This window comes from Chiloscyllium plagiosum, chromosome 39 (genome assembly GCF_004010195.1).
Source record: "Chiloscyllium plagiosum isolate BGI_BamShark_2017 chromosome 39, ASM401019v2, whole genome shotgun sequence".
Lineage (NCBI taxonomy): Eukaryota > Metazoa > Chordata > Chondrichthyes > Orectolobiformes > Hemiscylliidae > Chiloscyllium > Chiloscyllium plagiosum.
Window position 1 is genome coordinate 13,808,735 of NC_057748.1, and position 9,659 is coordinate 13,818,393.

Genomic DNA, 9,659 nt, shown 5'->3' on the forward strand with positions numbered 1-9,659 from the left:
GGAGAGAAATCAGAGTTAACGTTTCGGGTCCAGTGACGCTTGCTGAGAGCTCAGGAGGCAGGGAATGGGATTGAGACACATACCAGCTGTGATTGAAAGGCACAGCAGATTCATTGAGCCAAACAACCTCGTTCTGGTTCCTATGGAGACTAACAGAACGAGCTTTTCTGTGGTTAGAGTTGGTTGTCTACTGAACAATGTTGAGTTGGTGTCAAAAGTGTGGTGCTGGAAAAGCACAGCAGGTCAGACAGCATCTGATGAGCAGGAGGATCGACGTTCTGCTCCACCCACCTCTCTGACCAATCACCATCACCCCCACCACCTTCATCCACCTATCGCATTCCTAGCTACCTTCCCCCCAGCCCACCTCCCTCAACATTCCTGATGAAGAGCTTATGCTCAAAACGTTGACTCTCCTGCTCTTCGGATGCTGCCTGACCTGCTGTGCTTTTCCAGCACCACACTCTTGACTCTAATCTCCAGCATCTGCAGCACTCACTTTCTCCAATGTTGAGTTGGTGTTGATGTTAGTTTGTTCTTTATGAGGTTTAGAACATAAAACATTACAGCGCAGTACAGGCCCTTCGGCCCTCGATGTTGCGCCGACCTGTCATACCAATCTGAAGCCCATCTAACCTACACTATTCCATGTACGTCCATATGCTTGTCCAATGACGACTTAAATGTACTTAAAGTTGGCAAATCTACTACCGTTGCAGGCAAAGCATTCCATTCCCTTACTACTCTCTGAGTAAAGGAACTACCTCTGACATCTGTCCTATATCTATCACCCCTCAATTTAAAGCTATGCCCCCTTGTGCTCGCCGTCACCATTCTTGGAAAAAGGCTCTCCCTGTCCACCCTATCTAACCCTCTGATTATCTTATATGTCTCTATTAAGTCACCTCTCAACCTCCTTCTCTGTAATGAAAACAGCCTCAAGTCCCTCAGCCTTTCCTCGTAAGACCTTCCCTCCATACCAGGCAACACCCTAGTAAATCTCCTCTGCACCCTTTCCAAAGCTTCCACGTCTTCTTATAATGTGGTGACCAGAACTGTACACAATACTCCAAGTGCAGCCGCACCAGCGTTTTGTACAGCTGTAGCATAACCTCATGGTTCCGGAACCCGATTCTTCTATTAATAAAAGCTAAAACACTTATGCCTTCTTAACAGCCCTGTCAACCTGGGTGGCAACTTTCAAGGATCTGTGTACCTGGACACCGAGATCTCTCTGCTCATCTACACTACCAAGAATCTTACCAATAGCCCAGTACTTTGCATTCCGGTTACTCCGACCAAAGTGAATCACCTCACAGGTGTCCGCATTAAACTCCATTTGACACCTCTCAGCCCAGCTGTGTTTTTAAAACTTGAAATCTTGTCATGTTATACGCCTTTAAGTTGGCAAATGGGAAGAATATTGTTTTAACTGAGAACTTTGAGCACGTCAAAAGAGATGGGCTAGAATCGACCATCGTCCCCCGGGAGTTTTTTTCTATTCGTGAAGGGGAGGTGGACATTGCTGGCAAGGCCTGTATTTGTTAACCATTCCTCGCTGCTTTGAACTCTGCAGCTGGTTAAACCGTTCCACAGTGCAGTTAGGAGTGAGCCACATTGCTGTGGGTCTGGAGTCACAATGTAGGCCAGACAAGGTGAAGAATTCCCTCCCAAAGGGACAGGAGTGGGTTTTTACAACAATTCAATGGTTGCCATTAAAAGAGCTTTTATCTCCAGATTTTACTGGATTCAAATCTCACCATCTCCCACGGTGGGATTCAAACCCATGTCCCCAAATCCTGGGATTCTTGCTGACCAGTCCACTGGAATTAACAATGCATCACTGCCACTCCAAATTCCAGTTTGTAACTTTCCTCTTAAGATTGGATTTCTGGGACAGTGTTCCTTTAAAGGATGGTTGTTCATGTTAACCAGTTAACTTATTCATCAGCTCTTATCTGTAATGGTATAAAGAGAGGGTGCTAGGTAAGGCTGGGGCAGTGTCAAAAGACCTGGGTTCAAGTCCCAAGATCACTGAACAGGGTTAATTTGAATTGATTTGATTATTTATTGTCACATGTACCTGGGTACAGTGAAAAGTTTTGTTTTGAGTGCAGTACAGGCAGATCATACCGCACAAAGTGCATCAGGGCAATAGAATGGTGGCTCAGTGGTCAGCACTGCTGCCTCACAGCACCAGGGGTTCAATTCCAGCCTCGGGCAATTGTCTGTGTGGAGTTTGCACATTCTCCCCGTGTCTGCGTGGGTTTCCTCTGGGTGTACCGGTTTCCTCCCACAGTCCAAAGATGTGTAGGGTGGATTGGTTGTGCTAATGTAGGTGATCAGGGATGTGTAGGTTAGGTGCATTAATCAGGGGGTATGTATAGAAATAGGTGAAGGGAATGGGTCTGGGTGGGATACTCTTAGGAGGGTTGTTGCGGACATCTGACAACACTTGATGTAATCTGCAGCTATTCCTGTATCCACAGGGGCCTGGAAATTATTGATTTGAGGCACAGGGAGGAGAAAGCAGAGTGTGACTCTTTCCTCATGAGAATCCCAGGTGAGGGGTGTACTTTTGGAATGTGAATCCTGGCTAATTCCCTCCCAGTCCAGGGCCACAAGTCTGCGTGGACCTGTTTCCACACCATAGGGATTCAGTGATGAAACAGAACGAGGGATACGACACTGCGGCTGGAAGGAAGGTGCACAAAGAGGGAGGTTAACATTAGATTGAAAATTTGAGAGGTCCATTCAGAAGTCTAATAACAGTGGGGAAGAAGCTGTTCTGGAACCCGTTAGCATGAATGGTTAAGCTTTTGTATCTTCTGCCCTGTGAGTTTGGAAGAGATTATAACCGGGGTGGGAGCGGTCTTTGATTATGTTGGCTGCCCGAACTACAAACCAAATGCTCTCTGTAAACTTTGTCAGTGCCATCAGCAGAGTTATATACACAGGCAAACGGAAGAGAGTCAGTGATTATCCGGGGAGACTGCAGTCATAGCCCTACTGAAAGGCAGAGCAGGCTAAAGAGACTAGCTGGCCTACATGCGTTCCTGATTCATGTGTCTGAGGGACGGTGTGATTGTTATGATTCAGTAATTGCCATATTAAACTGTTGCAAAGGCTCCAGAGATGGGTTCTGAGTTGTTCATGAGCAATCCGAACCTGGCAGGTTCCTTTGCTTAATGCTGAATGTGCTTCCGATCGTAACCACGTCAGGTTCCCAGGATTTCAGCCTCTCAGAGCTGGCCTGGAGAACGTGGCCGATAAACTGCAGAGTTGTTTAGAAAAGGCTTTTCTTCAAAGAAACGAAATATTTTCTCCAAACCCTTTTGTCTACTCATGCAACAAGTATATTGGGCGAGGCATCAAAGGCTTTTTGACCAATAGAAACGCGACCAGCCATGTTTGGCAGATGTGTCCGTCTGTGGTTGGTGACTGTGTCCCCCCACCCCACAGGCTTGTGGCCTTGGACCGGGAGCGAATTAGCCAGGATTCACATTCCAAAAGTACACCCCCAACCTGGGATTCACATGAGGAAAGAGTCACACTCTGCTTTGTCCTCACTCAAATCAATAGTTTCCAGGCCCCCAGGTCCCCCTGGATACAGGAATAGCTGCAGCTTATATCAGGAGTTGTCAGAAGTCCATTATCTCAGCCTCAGGAGATCACTGCAGGGACCCCCTGGGGCAGTATCGTTGACACAACTCCCTTCAGCTCCTCTATCCCTGACCTTCCCACAATCACAAGGTCAGAGAACATTCGATCATGATTGCACAGAATTCAGTAACACCCACAACTCCTCAGATACTGAAACAGTCCCGTGTCCATATGCAATACAACCTGAACAATACTCCATCTCAAACTGATCAACAGAAAGCAATATTCACAGCTTCCTTCCACAGTCCAAAGATGTGAAGGTTAGGGTGGATTGGCCAGGCTAAATTACCCTGTAGTTTCCAGGGATGTGCAGGCTAGGTGGGATAGCCATTGGAAAGGCAGGATTACATGGATAAAGCATAACAGTAGGTGTCTGGATCTGGGTGGGATGTTCTTTAAAGGGTCAGTGCAAACTCAATGGGCCGAATGGCCTCTTTACACACTGTAGGGGTTCTATAGTTCCATGATTCTTAAAATCACAGGCCATGACTATTTCCAACAAAAGGGAGTTTAACAATTCCCCCCTCCTGCCCCCCCCACCCCCCCCACCTCTTGACACCATCACCTAATCTCCCCATTATCAACATCCTGTCGGTTATCATGGACCAGAAACTGAACTCAGTGGCTACAAGAGCAGGTCAGAGGCTGGGAATCCTGCAGTGAGTAACTCACTTCCTGACTCCCCAAACTTCACTATCCACGTGACGCAAATTAGGAGTGTGATGAAATACTCCCGACTTGGGTGCAACTCCAACAATATTCAAGAAGCTTGACGCCATCCGGGACAAAGCAGCCCCCCGCTTGATTGGCACCACATCCTCCACCTTCATCAGTCACAGCCTCCAGCACTCACACACAATGGGAGCAGACTTTACCATCCATCAGATACACAGCAGCAACTCACCAAGGCTCCTTCAACTGCCCTTTCCAAATCCGCAGCCTTTACCGCTTAGACACATGAGACAGGTGATGCATTGGAACATCACCACCTCCCCAATCCCCTCCAAAGCCACTGACTTGGACAATATGGGCTGCCAATTGCACTATGGCTGGGTCAAAATCCCGGAACTCCCTCCCTAACAGCTCCTGTAGCACATGGACTGCGGCTGGTTCAAGGAAACAATCTACCACCCACCCACCCACCCACACCCGCCTTCTCCAAGGGGGCAACTAGGGACGGGCAATAAATGCAGCGCCCAGCCCAAAACAACGCCCACGCATTCCTACACAGAAATATCACCTTCCAAACAACAGGAAGCGAAGAGGGGTGGGATTTGGAGACCGGGAATGCAAACCGTGCCCCCTACATTGGCAGCTTACCAGCTGAAACTCACTCCTTCTCTCGTAGGCCCCCTGGATGCTCTGGTCTTGCCACAGGGCTTGGATGGCGGGCAATGCCCTCTGGAAGTGCCCTTCGCCAACCCCAATGCAGCTGCTCTCGAAGACCATCAGGAAGAGTCCATGTTTCTCGTTGTCACTGTTAGCCCAGGGCAACCCCAGTTTCTCCCTGGCGTCCACCAACACTCGCACCCCGGTGATGATGTTCCCGTAGATGGTGTCCCGGTACTCCACGAGGGTCTTGCGATCAAAGTCTTGGCCATGGATGATCCTCATCTGTTTCAGGAAGGTGCTTTTGCCGCTCTCCCCGGCTCCCAGCAGCAAGATTTTGACCATCCTCCTCAGATAGGGTCTCTCCTTGGCCAACATATGGTCAATCCCCTTGCTCCGTCTCCTCATCTCCAGCTCATCCTGAGAACCGAAGCAACTGGGAAAGCAACCATTCGTCCAGGCTTCTTCCAACCCGGCCATAACGCCTCCACACACTGAGAGAGAGAGAGAGAGAGGAGGAAATGTTTGAGAAAAGTTTTTTTCTCTCTCTTCCAGCCAAGTGGAAGAACAGAGAGAGAGAGAGAGAGAAAAATAATCAAGCCGCTGGCTGTCCCTTAAGGCGAGGGGATTTCAAGCGGACTGAAATTGATCAATTTGCCATTTCTCAAGGGTGGTCTATTTCAGCAAAAGTTAATTTTATTCTCTTTCTTTTTCAAGAGGAGTTTTTTTTTTAAATGTTTCTGTCTGTCGCCTCCCTCGATGTGTCCAGGCGAGTCACTGGTCGAGAAATGACATTTGGGAGAGAGAGAGAGAGATGGAGGAGGAGGTAATGCAGCTGTCAATCCAGACTCTCCACTCCCTCCCCCCATTCTCCAGAGAAAGAGAGTGAGAGAGAGAAAATGACCAGAAATGATCGTCCTGCAGCTCTTTGCAGAACACTCCCAGTTTTTGGACTCATCTTTGCAGAGGCGCCCCCACGCAGAACCAAAACAGCTTTCTGCAAATTCTGAGAATCCGGGAGGAAACGAGAAAAATCGAAACAAATCGACAGAAAACAGACCCTTCAGTCGTGGCTGATTAAGTCGTACACTGTGTGTGTGTGTGTGTGTGTGTGCAGACTGTGGCAGCGCCTCCTCTATCAGCATGGTCAGAACTGACCCTGCATCCTCCCACTCTAAGGTGAAACAGGTTGGGGACTCCACACGCTGAAGTTTGGAAGATCTCAATGGATTCTGAAGGGGCTTGACGGGGTAAATGCTGAGGGGATGATCCCCCCTCCTGGGAGGTTAAAGGACTGGAGTGGGGCACAGTCTCAGAATTAAGGTCAGGAGGAATTCACTCTCTCAGAGGGTTGTCTTTGGAACTCCTTGGCTCAAGAGAGCTCTGGCGGCAGATTCCTTGCGTGCATTTAAGGCTGAGATCGATCCCTGATGAGTTGGAGAATTAAGAGTCAATGGGAATGGGCAGGAAAGTGGACGTGAGGGATATCAGATCAGCCATGATGCTATTGAATAGGGCAGGAGGCTAGGAGAACACAGCAAGCTAGGCAGCATCGGGGGGACAGGCAGGAGTTCCACCAGCCTCCTACCTGTCCCTCCTGATGCTGCCTGCCTTGCTGTGTTCCCCCAGCCTCCTGCCTGTCCCTCCTGATGCTGCCTGGCTTGCTGTGTTCTCCCAGCCTCCTGCCTGCCCCTACTGATGCTGCCTGGCTTGCTGTGCTCTCCCAGCCTCCTGCCTGTCCCTCCTGATGCTGCCTGGCTTGCTGTGTTCCCCCAGCCTCCTGCCTGCCCCTACTGATGCTGCCTGGCTTGCTGCGTTTCCCCCAGCCTCCTGCCTGTCCCTACTGATGCTGCCTGCCTTGCTGTGTTCCCCCAGCCTCCTGCCTGTCCCTCCTGATGCTGCCTGCCTTGCTGTGTACCCCCAGCCTCCTGCCTGTCCCTCCTGATGCTGCCTGCCTTGCTGTGTTCCCCCAGCCTCCTGCCTGTCCCTCCTGATGCTGCCTGCCTTGCTGTGTTCCCCCAGCCTCCTGCCTGTCCCTCCTGATGCTGCCTGCCTTGCTGTGACCCCCAGCCTCCTGCCTGTCCCTCCTGATGCTGCCTGCCTTGCTGTGACCCCCAGCCTCCTGCCTGTCCCTCCTGATGCTGCCTGCCTTGCTGTGTTCCCCCAGCCTCCTGCCTGTCCCTCCTGATGCTGCCTGCCTTGCTGTGTTCCCCCAGCCTCCTGCCTGTCCCTCCTGATGCTGCCTGCCTTGCTGTGTACCCCCAGCCTCCTGCCTGTCCCTCCTGATGCTGCCTGCCTTGCTGTGTACCCCCAGCCTCCTGCCTGTCCCTCCTGATGCTGCCTGCCTTGCTGTGTACCCCCAGCCTCCTGCCTGTCCCTCCTGATGCTGCCTGCCTTGCTGTGTACCCCCAGCCTCCTGCCTGTCCCTCCTGATGCTGCCTGCCTTGCTGTGTTCCTCCAGCCTCCTGCCTGTCCCTCCTGATGCTGCCTGGCTTGCTGTGTTCCTCCAGCCTCCTGCCTGTCCCTCCTGATGCTGCCTGGCTTGCTGTGTTCCTCCAGCCTCCTGCCTGTCCCTCCTGATGCTGCCTGGCTTGCTGTGTTCCTCCAGCCTCCTGCCTGTCCCTCCTGATGCTGCCTGGCTTGCTGTGTTCCTCCAGCCTCCTGCCTGTCCCTCCTGATGCTGCCTGGCTTGCTGTGTTCCCCCATCCTCCTGCCTGTCCCTCCTGATGCTGCCTGGCTTGCTGTGTTCCCCCATCCTCCTGCCTGTCCCTCCTGATGCTGCCTGGCTTGCTGTGTTCCCCCATCCTCCTGCCTGTCCCTCCTGATGCTGCCTGGCTTGCTGTGTTCCCCCATCCTCCTGCCTGTCCCTCCTGATGCTGCCTGGCTTGCTGTGTTCCCCCATCCTCCTGCCTGTCCCTCCTGATGCTGCCTGGCTTGCTGTGTTCCCCCAGCCTCCTGCCTGTGCCTCCTGATGCTGCCTGCCTTGCTGTGTTCTCCCAGCCTCCTGCCTGTCCCTCCTGATGCTGCCTGGCTTGCTGTGTTCCTCCAGCCTCCTGCCTGTCCCTCCTGATGCTGCCTGCCTTGCTGTGTTCCTCCAGCCTCCTGCCTGTCCCTCCTGATGCTGCCTGGCTTGCTGTGTTCCCCCAGCCTCCTGCCTGCCCCTACTGATGCTGCCTGGCTTGCTGTGTTCCTCCAGCCGCCTGCTTGTCTACCAGGGCAATTAGGGATGGGGGAGAGTGGCCTTGCCAGTGATGCCCACATCTCAGGAAAGAAGAAAGAAAATTAAAATTGATTCCTCCTCTCAGTTTTAGAATTGCAGAAGGTTGTGTTCACATTGGGCTCAGGGAGCCTCTTCGCGGTGCACTGAAGCTGGCTTGGAGCACATTATCATCGAATGGTTAATCCTTTCAAAACAAACCGTTAAAAACAGTGGGTGTGTTGTTCATCACCAGTGCAATGCAGTGTGATTTTAACTCTTCAAGGAATTCAGGAGCTGAGCTGATTATATCTTCATACACCCTTGCCAATGATTCAGCACCATGGTCTCAGGTTCGATTCCAGCCTCGGGTGATTGTCTGTGTTGAGTTTGCACAAATCCCCCCCCCCACAAGTCTGTGTGGGTTTCCTCCCACAGTCTGCAGATGTGCAGCTGAGGTGAATTGGCTGTGCTAAATCACCCATGTTGTGCGGGTCAGCTGTGGGAAATGCAGTGTTGGAGGGAATGATCTTCAGAAGGTCGGCGTGAGCTCGATGGGCTGAATGGCCTGTTTCTACATCTATGCCCATTATTTGGAGTGTTGCTCAGTATGGTGCCCATTGTCACCAAACAGCAAGTGCCCTCTCCACCTCCAAGTTACACAGAACGCTAAGACCCAGTAACTCACAAAGTGTAAGGAGAGAATGTGGGAACAAGTACTGAGTTGGGATGCCATGATGATATTGTGAAGGGCCGAATGGCCTGCTCCTGTTTTCTGTGGCTCCATTGCAGAGGCGACTTCTTTATTGTCCAACAGCCGGTGATCTCCCAAGTGGGGTTCTCTGACAGAAATGTTTCCTGACTCTCACTTGTATCCATTACACCCTGAGAGAGCAACTTTTCAAATTCTCAACTGTTGAAGACCATGGTACACCTTATTTTTTTCTGCTACATCAAAGGTGCCTGTTTCAGCATGTATCTGTTCCTGAATCTGTCGTAAACAGTCTCTTCACATAAACAGTCCGTGTTGTTTACTTTAGACAAATTTCCTTCAAACAAGGCTTCCTGGCTTCAGTGTTCTTGAATCCTTGGAGGAGTAAGTTTATTAACCAGTTAGCGTCCAGTTCCGTTGGTAATGAATCCCATGCAAACTAGCACCAAAGTTACACTTTCATCACCAATGGTTAATGTCGATACTGTTCCTCATTACCATGCAAGCTAATTCATGAAAATAATCTGCAGGCACTGAAGGGACAATTCAGCCAGAAGTGTCGCCCAGTGCTATCTTATCTCAGGAAGCCTGTTTCTCCCAATTTACAAGGAAATGGCCTGGTTAGCCTTTAACTCTCCCGAAATTCCAAAATAGCCAGTGATAAAGGAACCTCCGACATAGAGCTGTACAGCACAGAAACAAACCCCTTCAGTCCAACTTGTCCGTGCCAACCAGATATCCTAAATTAATCCAGTCCCA

General features: G+C 50.9%; 1 protein-coding gene across 1 annotated transcript in view; it reads right to left on the bottom strand.

Annotated features, from left to right (window-relative positions):
* Nucleotides 1–6,451, bottom strand: part of LOC122542251 (guanine nucleotide-binding protein subunit alpha-12-like) — a 67,018-nt gene extending 60,567 nt beyond the window's left edge. The window contains exon 1 of the mRNA XM_043679793.1: nucleotides 4,984–6,451. Within this exon, the coding sequence (XP_043535728.1) occupies nucleotides 4,984–5,472 (489 nt within the window). The 5' untranslated portion in view covers nucleotides 5,473–6,451. The remainder of the gene's footprint in view (nucleotides 1–4,983) is intronic.
* Between the last annotated feature and the right edge of the window lie 3,208 nt (nucleotides 6,452–9,659).